Raw genomic sequence first — 15,523 nt, 5'->3', positions numbered from 1 at the left:
TTCCCAACTTTGGTTTCATTTAGCTAAAGATATCAATTACTTTGCAGAAATTCCAGATGAAGACTCTTAGTAGCTGGTGTTGGATACACTGAAAAGTGCTCCAGTGATTCTTCTGTCAGCATGTGCAAAACCAGCTGCTACTGAATGGCTCCTACAGAGTGAAACCACTATTGTCACCTGCACCTTGCAGTGCTGCTACTATACTGTGTGCAAGACATGGTAACACGTGAGACAACTGCTCGTTTTTAAAAACATTTCCCTTAATCTGATTTTTAAACAATCCACAACTGCTTATTGTGGCTCTTGTCCCTCACTACCACCACTGACATAAACCTGCATCTTATGGGAGCACTATTCGGAATACATCATCCAGCTAACATCTTGCTAAATACAATTTTACAGCCATTGGACACCAAGATACCATTATCCTGTCAACCTAATTGGACTTAAATCCTACTGGGATCAGACTAAAAGCAACGGTGAAAACTCCAACCAGCAACACAACTGCCCTCTGCAGCTTCTGCCACTTTCTAGCTGTTAACTACTCTCCCAACACCTCTACTCCTGGCAGTTCCTCCAGGATGGCGTCCCACCAACCTCCTGCTGCTGCAGCACCACAACTGGTCCTAAGCACAATCCTGGAGCAGAAGCCACTGGCAGCCCTGTCCATTCAGACTGCAATATGTGGTGGATGTCGCAAAGCCCCTAAGACCCACTCTACTGCAAAAACTTACTATGATCGTTATTCCTTGAAGCCTTTTAAGACAGAATGTAGGTCACTCCCACTATGACTCATTGACTTCTCTTAGAATTTCTCACACATCCTATTCTCTTGTGTTTGATGCCTCAGATGCTTCAGATGTCTCGTTTTCTGCATAGTTTAATATTTGATTACAGTAAAAGAAAGCACACATTGTCTTGAGGAACAGAAAAAAACATTATCTAGGGATTTTTATAATGCCAAGAGAAAATTAATCTTTCATGGCGCAGTGGAGTAAGAAGACAGTCCCCAAAGTATATAATTAAAGAGTTATTCTGGAAATGTGGTACTTCCTTACAAGTCTTGTTTAAAGCATTTTAAGAATACAGCAATTGGTTTAGAGCTGGTGTTTGGCAAAGATCTGCTCGAGGGAGAAGCTCTTCTAGAGAGGAAGAGACCCTGTTAATGTTGTGTCTTGCATTTGTAAATAAGGATGAAAGTGATGATGCATGGATATGAAGTCAGAACTGTACAACAGAAGACAGGGAAAACAGGCTTCTCTGAGAGATTTCCCTCATTCAGATAATGGTCCTTGTTCAGCATTAGGTAAGATTTTTCCTGCAAGTGTTTTTCCAAACTGCTGCCAAATGATGCAGGCAGGGACTAGTCCAACCAGGCTGCAGAGATGACACTGTATTTTCCAAGGTGACCAAGGCATACAATACTTGAATGCTAATTTTACAACATTCCACAAATGGGAAATCCAACGTGAGGTTTTCCTTGAAGAGGTTATTTGCTATTCCAGTTCTCTTGAATGGCAGTCAGGAACTCGACTGACCAAGGAGAAAACCACTGTGATAGGAGTACACAAAGGGGAAAATGGTGCCTGCCTAGAAGACTTTAGCTATTAACCATTTAAAGTGGTTAAAGTGATATATTCTAAAGTGATATATTCTTAAAGTGATACACTCTAAAATGAAAACTTGCTAAGCAAACCTGTGCAGTCTGTACAGAATACTGACAGCCTCTATACTGCCATCAGCCAAAATTTGGAAAAAGATGCTGCAGCATGGTCTCCTACTAAAAATACATTACAAAACATAGCAGGCAACTGGGTATTTCTTGTTCTTTGCTTCACAGCAGTCCTTGACAAATCTGCAGTCAAGTGCTTGGCAGCAACTGTCCATGAAAACACTCATTTCGAATAGGAAAATGATGTGGATCTAAAAATGGGAAAATAACTAATTTTGTCATCACTCTGGCTCTGTAACACAAGATCAGGGTCAGATAAGGAACAACTTACTCCTGTTCATCACACGATACCCCCCATGTTCAAGGTTTTCCACAGCTGTCAGGTGCAGCTCCAGGTAGAGGACATACCTTGTGTACAGAATGACTCCTTTAAGTATTACCTGACCCACTGATTCATGCAATGCTAGGCAGCAGACTCTTGCCCAAGCACTAAACACAGTTGATTCAACACATCACTCATCTGGTAGAGAAGCTGCCTCAAGCCCACTGAAACACAGCTACGAGCCAGTGAACACATGAGATGTAGCCGTAGCAGGAGACAGCAAAAGCCAGTTGTGCACCTCTCAACCCCAGGGAGACCCAAAAGATCTGCAGAGCCTCTCCCAGTCCCTTTCAGACACTGTCTGAATCAGCCATTAAAAGATCACCCAATAAATACTTCATTACCTGCCCCACAAATCACTGGCTGGAGCTTCACTCTGGGCATGTCCCAGGCCCCACAGGTCTGCAGGGAACAGATAAACTCTGCCTTTTGCAGAAGTCAACCTTTATCCTGATGCTGTCACTTCTCCCTGCACTCTCATTTCAGCAGGACTAAAGAGCCTCATGCTCACCAAGCACTTCTTATGGGCACTCCTCACTCCTTATGGGCCCCAACATTGCCACCAAGCCTATCACACAGCACTGTTTCAAAACCATAAACCAAAGGCAGATGACAAAAACCATCTAAAGACTCATATAACCAAAATACTTTTGTCTCTTAGATATGGCAGACCAACACATTCTTAGGTGATCCATCACGTATCCTTTCAGTTAGCTTTATTGGTCATTATTGTAGAAATCACACAGAACTGGATGGATCAGTGAAAAAAACAGTATTTCTCTTGTTTAAGTTTACCTTCATTAGAAGCACAAGCAGTTTGACAAATGGACTGACATCTTAAATGAGCTCTGGTGAAACTGGTAAGTGCTATTCTGTTCTTTTCTGAAGGTCTTTTCTTTAAGGCTACTTCTTAGTCAGAACTCTTCACCGGTAGAAAAGCTCTTGGGTAGCTGAATATTTTAGACTTTAACTTCAGACATTTTCTATGATGTGAAGGCTTCTTATGAAGAAAACTGAATCAAAGTCAGGACTGTGTATTTCTTGTGGAATCCTAATGAGGGAATTTAGAATTCAGGAACATGAAAAGAGTAGTCCCTGAAGCCCAAAATGAAAGAAGCTTTGGATTTAGAGAAGATTTTGATTAGATTTTCATACAGTCATTTAAAATTACTTGCATAATGCAAAGAATATGCCAGGTTATAATGCAGTATGATTGCTAGGGATGGCAGGCTGGCAAACTGAGTCACTGAATGCTCAAATGCTTTAGGGAATTTAAGGTCAAGCTGAAGTAAACAACAGACCTACTTTAAATTAGCATATAACTCTGAGCTACAGTTAGTTTGTGGCATAACTGTATAGAAGTTAGTTGACCTTTTCCTCCTGCAAGCTGACAGCTACGGCATTGCACAGTGCATTCTTCGGGTGTTACATAGAAAAGCTGCTTATAGCTACTGAAGAAGTGGGTTTTGAAGATGTTTCTAAACTTGTCTATTGCAACAGCTCATATATGACGATGAAACAGCTCTTGAGTTCATTGGAGCATTCTGTTTACTAGGAATCAAAGCAGCTCTTCTGATCAGTGAAGTAAAGAATGAATGAATGAACAATATACCTGAGAATATGTACTAGCCAGTGAATTGAACTGCTACAGAGCCAGGCTGTAATTCTTACGGGTGAAGCTTAACAAAGCTCCTATCCTTCTGTTATTTTATCTACTACATGTCCATAAACCACCTGCACCATTATCTATTTCTCCTCAGCTGTCTGTATTATCACAACAGAATGACTGTTATGTTTTTGAGATCCATCCTTTCAATGATAATTTTGTCTCTGTAACCATGCAGAGTAAATCCTACTATTTCTAATACACTTAAAATTTTATACCAGTATTATACGGATCTACTCAGCGGACAAAAAAATCACTGTTCAGATTGCTAGATCAGCTCAGCCAACTGCCCAGAGGATATCAAAAGAGTGTAATGAATTTACATAAACTAGAAATCCGGGTTTCGACAATACAAATGATTTTAAGGTGTACCTACATGGGAGTAAAGTACAGAAGGACTTAGAGGTGTTGCATTTTCCAGTTTTGAAGATACACTCCAGTATCACCCCACCACTGTTTCAGAACTTACGGCGTTAACTACTGGTTTAAACCTCACAATTTGATGGTAAAACATGTAGTTTTACCTTCAAACTCCAGTTCTTAAAAAGAGGAAAAAAATCTTGGGAGTTCTGAAACATTTTTTTTTTTTTCTTAGGTAAAGGATGCTTATATTTAATTTAATCAGAGAACATTATAAAGAGATTACATTACTGTGAAGACATTGTGAAAGATAACCTCCTTTGGAACAACAAACAGAATGCTGTTTAAATTAAAAATAAATATGGGTTTTTTTTAACATCCAAATAAACTGATTTAATTTCCCTATTCCCTTCCTAAGGCCAAAATAAACTTGTAGAGATCTTTGAAAGGTCAGATTTCCCTTCCTCCCCTCCCCATACTTAAATCAGACATTAGAACCACACTTGTAAGTGTAAAGAGCTGTTGCTAACAAAACTAAGGTTTCTGGATGATTTTAACAGGAGAGAAGGTCACCTTAAACTACTGCATTATGAACATCAATTGGGTAAATAACAAGTTTATAGCAAACTACAAATGTGTTACCATAAAACCAAGGTAAACTGTCCATGTGTGGAACAGTTAATGAGTTTGTTAATTTAATGACAGTCCTGAAGCAGGACTGAAGCACTGAAAGCAGTCAGACTCCTATGGGTCTCAAGTTAAACACGTCAGTAATAGACTACATCAGAACTCAAGGGGTTTAGCGAGCTAAGTACACAGCAATCCATCTTCCTTTACAGTATCTAACTATGAGGAGCCTGATACAGCTCCAAACTGTAAAGCACATTAACTGATAGCAAGCACAAATCTTCAAACTGTTTTCTTCCCTTCCTATTTTATTTCTCTTTTCTGTTGCAGAGATAAGTAATGAGCTGAGCAAAGGAACAGTGGCATATGAATTGTGTAACGAAGACTTACTAGGAAAACATTTTCACATCTTCTCTTTCCCCAAAATGTTCAACAAGCTGAATAACTTACACAAACAAGTTTTAAAGCACAATCAGATTTATATACAGAAATTTTAACTAACAGAAACTACAGTAGCTCAGCATGGTCCTACAGATTTGGTGTCACAGACTCTTATGGGACTGCTATTTCTTCATCTCCAGGATAGCACTTCCTGGCCCTCGGTGTTTGGCACTGCATATGTTGCAGAACTGAACAGAAGATACCTAGAAATGAAAAAGAAAAAAAGAATCTCTTAGAGAAATGCAGCCACATTAGAGTGTGGGAAAAGTGCCTTTCTCAATGTTACTGCTCAGAGTCAGGCTATCAACATCAGCGTGGACAGGCACAGGACAGCAATACAGAAGAAACGTAACAAAGCAGGCTGTTCTGGAGTCAGAGGGCAGTACACCTCACCACTTACTCCAAGTACATTCTCACCACCCTCCTGGAGAGTAAGGTCCAATTTCCTCCACAACAAAAAACATACAGAGTCAAAAGCACTGCTAATTATCTTCCTAGATAAGAGGAAAGTAAGTCGCTTGGTCAGCTCCACTGATCACTGATGTCTCAGTTACGACTCTGTCTTTAGGTAGAGTTCAACAGATTTCCAGCAGCTGAGGATATGGCAGGAATACTGTCCATTTGAGATCAAACAGGTATTTATTGTTACTACTGAGTTTAGCTCTGTGATGCTTTATGCATGCGTTATTTCCCTTTCAGTATGTCACCGGCAACCAAGTATCAGTAACACAGCTGATTACCTAAGGCCAAGAAATACTATACATTGGAGAATTTGGCCCAGATACATGCAGGTGTCTTTACATTCTTACGTGCTATAGAATATATATACTGTAATACCCATGTCACATTTAGAAACCCACCTCACAGGTTACCTGTTCTAAAAAACTGAGAAAGCTGGATAAAACTTAGCTTATTTCCCAAATAATAAAATTAGTGGTAAACATTATTTGAATAAATATTTACTAGTTGTTGGGCTTTCTCATGCAAACGATCTAACTCATTTAGATTTTCAGGACATGTTTAAGTAGACATGCTGTACCATATGGCTACAAGCAGTTTGCTTGGTTACTTGCAGATTAAGTGATTCACCGAAGTTATTTTTTCAGTGGATGTTCATTTTCAGATACATATGCAGAATCAGATTAAATTCCATTTTTGTGGTGATTTTGTTACCACTCTGATGCTTTCCATTCTAAATTCAAGAATGGTTCTATCTAGATTTTGATTTGTTTTAAGGGGGGGGGGGGGGGGGGGAATTCCCTGATGAAAACAAGCATTTTCTGGGTATAAAGATGATTACAAAGATATTTAAATATTAAATCTGAAATTAGTGATTTTTTTTCTTCCAAGTCAGAAACATTTAATACACTTCTCTTGAGAAAATATCTTTATTCTTGTCTTTAATTAAACATACGTAAAGTGAGAGCTGCAATGGAAAGGAATTAATTAAAGAAATCAAACAGGTTGTATTCCCTGTATGTCTCAAAGGTGCGCTGAATATTCAGATTGCAGGAAGCGATAAAGTACACCTCAAACAGCAGCAATCTCTTTCTAAATTGGATGAACTTTAGTTGCAGTGGCCCTAAACTCCCTCTCCTTGGTCACATACTGCTATAGGTTATCACCACAGATAATTAGTGTAATCGCACTGTAATTTCTGATAGAGCCATGCACTTCTCTACAGTCAACAAAAGGAAGTAATCTGTCCTTTTATCTTAGGCAAAAGTGTCAGAGAGATCAAGTTATTTCCTTACTGTGTTAGATACCGGGAGGCACTCCTTGTGAAACATGTGTCTGCAGTGGAACACTACCACATTGAAGGACTTGGATGCATCTAGGAAAAGAGGAAGGTAAATGCATTATAACAGGGCAACAAAACAAGTAATTCAGTGGCTACAGCAGTACATAACTGCAATGTGTTCTACACACAGAAACATCGAGTAACAGCTCTCAAGTTAATTTCCAACTTATTCTGGCTCATTTATAGAAACCGTGGAGAGTGATGGTTTCAGGTAAGATGTCCCAGTGATGGAGTTGGAAGACAATTTTATTTCATGGCTTAAATGCTGTATACCTTTGCACCAGAAACTTTTCATGTTAGTCTGTGCTACATGCAAAATTTGGGGAGGGAGAAGCAGCAAACTACCAGCAAATAATTTAGCCATTTTGAAGCAAAGTTAGCAAAGAAGATCTTGTGCTAGTAGTGTGGGGAGAACCAGAACATTAAGCAGTTCTAGTGCCTACACTGCACGCCGTGATCTTGAAATTTGGCAAGAAGCTGCCTAAGTGCATGATGTGCCTTTCGATTCCCACGTGAATACTTAGCCCCGTTATAAGCCTACATACCACATATGTCCACATATCCAAATAACAACTGCCTTACTCATCAGAATCCTCCACTGAAACAGGCTGCCCAGGGCAGTGGTGGAATCACTGGAAGTGTTCACAAACTGTGTAGATGAGGCCCTCAGTGACATGGTTTAGTGATGGCCTTGGCAGTGCTGGAGAATGGTTGGACTTGATGATCTTAAAGGTCTTTTCCAATCTGATTGATTCTATGGTTCTATAACTTTCAATTCCTTGGCTTCCACTCCCTCAACATGCATACCTCAAAAGGTATGCACATTCATCACTGCCAGGTTTTTTTATCACCATGCGACTGCTGTGGTCTGTACGGTGGCACATATGATCATAGGATAGTTGGTTTTATTTAGAGTGAAAAATGGTAGAAAGCAGATTGAAAAACTAATCGATTCTATTTGGGAAACAAAAATAAATAGGTCCATACATATTTTGTCTTACACATTCTTGTTTGGAGATGCCATGAGATTCTCCTTTTTTCTTAAGATGCCCAACAACTCTATTGGTGTATCCGAGCTATAGCTGCCTTGCAGAACGTGCAACTTCAAAATAATATCCTGATTTTCTAGTTTCAAAACTCACTTTAGAAGATATTTTAAAACCACAGTCTGTTATAAGTTGTTTCAAACACGACAGCAGTGACTGAAGCCAAGAGCGTTCCACACTCTGACAAAAAGTATATTCCATAAAACGTCATGATCTACAAGTTCAGCCTAAATCGTTCAACAGAGTTGGACAAGATTTGGTGGCAACAGCTTACTTTTGTGGTTCTGATAATTTGTGAGAACATGTATGTTGATGGAATTTAAAGCTGCCACGTATTTCCAAGCAGAAAATAAGGAAGTCAAAGAAAATCTGGGTTTAATGCAACAAAAATAGTTCACACTTGACTCTACTCCCATATCAGAATTCCTAAGCAAGCTTTGCACAGGAGACTGATATTTATACAGGGATTATCAAGGAAAGCTATTACACATTTCTATGAATAAAAGCAAACAGCAGTTCCTCTAAAAATAATTAGAAAAAAAGACAACCTCTTTTCCTTCTAGCAAAGCATCCTACCTGAAGGAAGTATTGGAGACAGGCATGATTCACAGATGTTCTCCTCTATGAAAACAAAACAAACTTGTAACAGCTTTGTTAACAAACTCCATGTTTACTTTTTTATGAAGTAGGCATGAACATACTACTAGTACAGAAACAGTGCTTGGTCTTAAAGTATTTACTTAAGATCCCTAACAGAGTCTGTTAAAGAATGAAGAGCAATACTGAAGCAGCATTTCTAGTAACAGCATGAGAAATGTTTAGATCTTTTGACTGTAATGATGGCAGAACTGCAGGAGTGGAGCTGTTTAGGATCAGCACTGTAGAGGCACAAGGCAAACTGGAACAAAGGAAGCATAAGATGGGTACACGGTATCTCTGCAGCATTTTGTAGCAGAAGCTCTAATCCTGTGTCCTTCTGTCAGTTTCTGCTTCTTTGTACTAACACACACATCATGAGCACCTTGCAAAGTATTTTCAACTATTTCTGAAAACTATCTTGTAGCTTTTGCTTTGGTTGCAGATTTGTAATCATCTGACTATCCATGTTGGCACTAAAAAGCATTTTTGACTTTTATAGACGAACTGCAGGACACCATGTGTTACTGGCTATGCAGAGATGGATTAAGGGAAAAAGCTGCATGCTGGATTTTGCAGTTTTTGAGATACAAGTAGTTCCTACTCAAAGAGGAAAGCACTAATACCCTACTACACTCTACCAATAAGGTAGGATACTCAGGCTTTGGGCGTCTTCCAAAGCAGAAAGTCATGTGGCTTCAGTGTATAAACCAAGACTTCAAACCTTGAAAGTGGCCATGTTTCCTCTGTACCCACCATCTACTAGAACACCCTTCATCTGAGTCCGATGCATCTTCTTTAATAACGAAAGAGAATCAGCAACAAGTATCTTCTTGCAACCTTCCCGAAGCAAGATCTGTTGGTGCAAAGAACAAAATACAGCGGTTGTTGAACAGATGGGATATCAGCTATCCTGGGATGTCTCCACTGGGTTTTCACTGCCAAAGAGAGCACAGGGAATGTTTTAAGACTTTTCAAGCTATTATAAAGGAGGGAAAGGGGGAACCTCCAGGTGCTACCATCTCTACCTAAATGAACCCCCCACATAATAAAATACTCTTTACAAATACGCTGTTGTCATAAATTATGATCTTCCTATGAGCTTGTCTGAACAAAATACAACAAATTTTTACAGTGCCCCTCACAATTGGTTTCCAACTGTAGACACAGAAATTCAAAATTTAGTTTGTTCCAACGTATTTCTTGCTGAAGGGTCATTTTGGAAGCAGTACCAAATGCCCACACAACCAAAGGTCCAGAGCTTTTTCCTCTTTAGCAAAAATCTCAGCCCCCTTTCTACTTATTTAGTATTTATCATGAGATTGACAGGTCATTGCCTGACAGTGCTGTGAAACACAAAAAGCAATCAAGGGCATCAGAATGATACAGAGCCTTATTTCACAATACTTTAACAAAGCAAGTCTGGCAATATGACAAACCCAAATCAGTTGTGTGGGATTTTTCTTCCTCCTCCCAAATTGATGCTTGGATATTTCTTTTCCAAGACAACAATTCCTTTGAAATGAAGCTCACAGCCAGTTGTAAGCTCAACCACCCCACCAGAAAAGTCGTATAAAGCGGCAATGTGCATTCCTTTTTTCAGGCTATTTGCAATTGAGCATTCTAATATCGTCCACAATACTAATGCAAATACCTAAAAAGTAGTAGAATAGATTTTACAGCCAGTTAAACACTGTCCAAACCCTTATCTTCTTGTATACATATTGTGAAGCAACAAGGACACACAGCCAAGAATGATGTGCAAATCTGAAACACATTAAGAAAATGAAAACTGAGTAGCAATAAGAATTTCACACTGGGCACGTCAGTGTGTAAATGACATTACACAGTATTACGACACATTGAGCTATAGAACATCTCAGAGCACCAGAAGCAGAATGCAGCTCTACAAGACAAATGCTTAGAAAACTAATCCTTAGCATCTGTAATATCAGGAACTATATGAGTATGTCTTTTCCATTCCAACTTTTTCCAAAGGCAACAGAGAATGTTCAATTTTGGTGTAAATATAGAAAAATGTCACTAGCTTTGAAAAAAAATACTAAAAACACTTTGCAAGGACAACTGAATGAGACTGTCTTTCAGAATGAGTGCCTGCTAGACCAAAATATTCTCAACCAGCAAATTATATCCCAAAGACAGGTAAGTAACTTAGAGCGGATGAGGTCTTGGCTACATACTTTGCTAGCTGCACTCAGCATAAGCAGATGAAAAATCCCGTGCTTAACTAAAAGGAGTAAAGAAAGCGTGTTAAATAAGAGGGCTGGAACAGAAATACAATGGGAAGAAGAGAGCAAGATTTACTATTTTCTACTTAAAATACAGTGTGACAATAGGAAAGCCTCATTTAAACACAGACAAATAAAGGGAGAAACATCATTAAGTTACTGGAAAGCCTCAATACTGTTTGATGCTTGAAAACCAGAAGTAACAGCAATATCTTTTAAGACTCATGCACTATGTTTCCCTCACTATTTAAACCCCACTGAGATTTTTCCATACCTCATTCAATGACTGTTTATCAGACCTTATTCTGCTAGAAATGGAATACAGTAAGCAGCTATTGTTATATAAAAGGAAAAGTCACAGCAAAGAATGTAAAATGTCAAATCTCAAGGTAATAAATCTCAACACTTCTGCAGAAACAGATTTGAAGAGCTCAATGATGAGATGAATCATAGAGAAGCAGGAAAAGCAATTTGGAGATGAAACAGAGGGAGAAAGAATGTTTGAATTAACTTCTTTACATTAAAAGGAGAAGTATATAAATGTGCACCCTAAGATTAGGCTTAAATTGATGTCAGGCTTAAATCTGTAATGAAACCACTTTCTGAGGAGAATAAATAAGACTCAGGATGAAATGGTACCTTTTCTCCCCCTTTACACGAACATCATTGTAAGCACAAGCACGACAGCATGATACATCTACAGAAAATGTTTAGGCAGATATAATGCTTTTTACCAAATTAATGACAACTTCTGAAATCAAAACACCTACTGCAAAAGAAGAACCCTAATTCATTTTCTGACTTTATTAGGGAAGATGGTATTCAATAATTAAAATCAGAAGCCATAAAAACTTCTATTCAATTTTAAAAGTTCTGATTTACAAACGCCTAACTCCATCTTTAAAGGAAACCACTGCAGCATGCAGTTAATTTGAAAGGATCTACTCAAACCTCTGGGAATGAATTCAGGCCTTGCTTCAGTTTAGCACTCAAACAAGTCCAAGTTTCTCAAGGCCAATGAACCAACCACAATTAAAAGCACATTAGTTTTAGTCTTCAGAACCAAAAGGCAGATGTCCCTCTGTTCAAGCCGTCACCTGCCCTCTAGTGCCTCCAAGGTGTCTGAACAGCAGCTTAGTCAAGTTCAGGAGCAAGAGCCAACAATTTTTTCAGGTTCTATTTCAAGTATTCACCAAATGATCATTGGTTTCTATTCGCTCATGAACTCTGTTATGGCTGGATTGACGTGAATTCTGTGAGTGGATGAATCTCTGTTATCCATCAGAGTTACTTCAGGTGCAGATGAACTGCAAACTCGTAAGTCAACATTTGAGTAAAATGGCCAGTCCACAAGATCTAGAGGTACTGCATCTAACAAATTGCTTTTGTATTTTAAAACTAGGGGAAAAGAAAACACCAGCATCTTTTGAAGTTTCCTTCTAACAACCGTCATACAAAGGGTGTTTCTTTCTAAAACAAAGGAAGTATTTAAATCTCTTCCAACACCACAAGCATTTCCTGAAGTTCATTCAGGTTAGACTAACGCTGAAAAGACACCTATTTTATACACCTGGAAAGTGTAACAAACTTATAATTCACAGGTGCACAAATAAGGGGACTTTTCTATCAGCCTTCTCTGTGAGACATGTGATACAATGCTTTAGAAACCTTGAGCATGATCCCAGACTGGTTTGGGTTGGAAAGAACCTTAAAGCTCATCCAGATCCAACCCCCTGCCATGGGCAGGGACACCTTCCACTAGAGCAGGTTGCTCCAAGCCCCGTTCAACCTGACCTTGAGCACTGCCAGGGATGGGGCAGCCACAGCTTCTCTGGGCACCCTCTGCAAGTTCTTATTTTAAGAGAGGCTCCTGCATTCCTCATTCGTAAGTTATGGCTGAATTAAACGTGTGAACTGTTTTATATATTTTTCAGTTTTATTTCCAAGGAACTAACTATAAAAGGCAAGTAAAAAGTTCACCAATATATTCCAGAAAGAAGGTCTGTAAGATCAGACCATTGTCAAACTGGTGAGTTTCAGTCCACAGAAGTTGTATAAAACCAACGTCAGTAGCACTTGTTTCACCAAAAAAATACAATAGTTTGAATTTATATTTTGCATAGAAATATTAATAAATGCTGATTTTGCTACAGTTTTCAAACAGAAGCATTACTGCTCTAATTGTGTTGGCTAAGGGAGGTTTTAAGAACAATTACACTGTAAATTTCTGTTGGGAAGAGAGGTTCCTCATGAGCTTCACAGAAGCAATGTCTATGCATGGAAACCAAATTCAAGTTACGCTAACAACAACTTTCCAATTGTATGGAGACAACGCTGAGTTTTGGCTCTGTGTCTTGGAAAACACTTTTAAATGCAAGCAGTAAAAATGAAAACCATTAAGCTTTTGTCAGGGGATCAATATGACTGGCCTCAGTTTGTTAGCTGACCACACGTTTAAATGGTATTTAGTTAAGTTGAACACACTGACAGAAGAACAGTGATTTACCCGTTATTAAGTAAAAGTTGTGCTAGGAATATGTAATTTCTCATAAATAAGCAGGTTTCTCCTTAAGGCAACGCATCTCCAGGAGTTTATAAATTCAAAGGAAGTAGTCTGTGGTCTATTTTAGCTATAGATTTATGGCCCTAAAGAACTAGATTTCAGGAGTTAAATATAAAATCTAATTAAAAAATTTAGACTACCCTACACTTAATAAATACTCCAGCTAAAATGCAGACAACTAGAACTTAGTTGTTGTTGCCTATGCCTTCATACCTTTGTTGTCTATGGATGTTACTGTGTATAAACACTAAAATCAGTATTATTTCAGGAATAAATAAACTTTCATCGCTACAATACATCAGTGCTACTCGATTATGTGCTGTGGTTGTAATACATTAACTCAGATGATGACAAAGAGGAAACATTATAATAAATGATCCTCAGGAGGTAAAAAAGCAACCAAACAAAGAATAATCACTTGGAGTTTTAATCCCAATTCAGAAAACCACTTAAGTACTTAAATATTTTCCTACTTAGGGGAACACCCAAGAGCGTGTTCAGATTTAAGTTCGTGGTAGACTGCACTTCCTGAAGTGGGAAAATAAAAATGAGTATTCTTGAAGAGTAATAATGCAGCTTAAGAGATTTCTACTTGTAAAGCAGAGATGTAACACCAGAGAAAAAGCAAATTAACAGTCCTTACATGAAGTTGTAGCCTAAGAACAAAGTCTCATGTGATCTACACTTTATTTTTACCCAGTAGAATACCTAAGTCTATTATTAGTGCCATGCTTGGTTGGTAGTGAACAGATATTAACTCCTTTCCACAGGTGTAAGTTAACCACGCAGAGCTAAGGTGAGCTTGGAGTAGCACACAGAACTCTTACAGCAGTTAATCTAATGGGTGGTAATTAGTTAATGTGAAGCAACCTGTCTGCTATATGCCAACATTAATAACAACTTAAACCATTCAGGGAAGATCCCACATTAAAAAAACAACAAACTCTGTTGCATCAGTAGATTTCCCTGTTGGATTCTCTAACGCACACTGTAAGCCACATATGGCATGCTTTGGCAGCCACCCAATTTGATTCACTTGGTTTTGCTGGGATGTAAAGAATTGTTTTCAAAAAGACAGACTGTCAAAGGCACTGCTTTTAGCTCCTACCCATGTTTCACATCACATCTAACGCAGAGATAGGAGTGCATTAGGAAATTTGCATCCATATACTTACATAAACATAAAACATAGAGGGCATGGACTTCTCACTGTGAACCTATGCAACATGATGCAAAGGTGGGACCAGGCATCATACAAACACACCAAAGGCTAGCTTTAAACCAGCTAATGAGGCAGCAGTCATGATGGAACTGCTGGACGCAGAAACAGCCCTGCTGTAAGATTTAATTTGCCAGTTTAAGGCTACTTGGGTGAGTGTTCAAGAGCTGAGATCACATCTCTACTTTTCAGTGTAGACACATTATCTGTTCATAAACTGTACTTTACATTGTCGGTAATACTTCAGGAACAGGCTTAAGCTACAGCTCACATTCCTCTAAAGGCCCCTTTTTCTGGCTATATTGTCTTGCTATCCTACAAGCAAGCCAAGCACAAATTACATCAACCTTCCCTAATTTTACTGTTCCTGTGAGATCTAAATTTTAGCCCTAGAGCTATCCAAATCTACTTCAAAATGAATTAATTTGGAATCTATGAAGCATTTCAATGCTAACAGCAAATAATTTTGGATATTACTGTGAAGGTTAAATACAGCCTTTTAATCCTAAAGTAATTTTGTTAAAAGGTACATGAGGACAAAATTATTCTTCCCTCCCCATGACCAAAACGATGTCATCGGCTTTGTCTGAAGCCACGCAATATAGTTTGCATGCAGGGTAAAGCTGCAGCTCTTCACACAGCACCTTCTCAGTCTGCTGCAGACACCCCCAAAACATACATTTGAAGGCAGGAACAGCAGGATCAGCAGTGCAAGCTGTAGGTCACTGACAGCAGCAAGATTCGCAGGCAACTGCTAAATAGCATGCTATTTAGCTAGTATCATTTCATGATAGTCAAGTAAAAACTGGAAGTAATGTTACAACCTGTGTCACATGCAAACATGTTTATATTTATCTGGGG

At 38.7% G+C, this 15,523-nt stretch overlaps 1 protein-coding gene and 1 long non-coding RNA gene across 6 annotated transcripts in view; one reads left to right on the top strand and one right to left on the bottom strand.

Annotated features, from left to right (window-relative positions):
• The window catches only part of VPS41 (VPS41 subunit of HOPS complex), a 222,880-nt gene that overhangs the window by 120,557 nt on the left and 86,800 nt on the right, over positions 1-15,523 (bottom strand). For 3 of the 4 annotated variants that reach the window (XM_061464683.1, XM_061464685.1, XM_061464686.1), the window contains 4 exons: positions 9,388-9,487; positions 8,572-8,616; positions 6,903-6,982; positions 4,998-5,351 (listed from right to left, as the gene is read on the bottom strand). In XM_061464683.1, coding sequence (XP_061320667.1) covers positions 5,271-5,351; positions 6,903-6,982; positions 8,572-8,616; positions 9,388-9,487 — 306 coding nt within the window. In that variant the 3' untranslated portion in view covers positions 4,998-5,270. Of the gene's footprint in view, positions 1-4,997; positions 5,352-6,902; positions 6,983-8,571; positions 8,617-9,387; positions 9,488-15,523 lie in introns of those variants that run through there. The other variant, XM_061464684.1, reaches the window with a different exon arrangement.
• On the top strand, positions 898-4,403 carry LOC133275014 (uncharacterized). Of its 2 annotated transcripts, none has more exons than XR_009745365.1 (3): positions 898-1,306; positions 3,610-3,727; positions 4,316-4,403. It is a non-coding gene; the product is annotated as an uncharacterized LOC133275014 (long non-coding RNA). The 2 variants fall into 2 exon arrangements; XR_009745366.1 differs by lacking the exon at positions 898-1,306 and adding an exon at positions 2,697-2,914.

Source organism: Pezoporus flaviventris, unplaced genomic scaffold (genome assembly GCF_033815535.1).
Source record: "Pezoporus flaviventris isolate CSIRO_AGI_PZ_B2104156 unplaced genomic scaffold, CSIRO_AGI_Pfla_v1 ptg000037l, whole genome shotgun sequence".
Classification (NCBI taxonomy): Eukaryota; Metazoa; Chordata; class Aves; order Psittaciformes; family Psittacidae; genus Pezoporus; species Pezoporus flaviventris.
The sequence above is the reverse complement of the archived record's forward strand: the minus strand, read 5'-3'. Positions and strand labels throughout refer to the sequence as shown.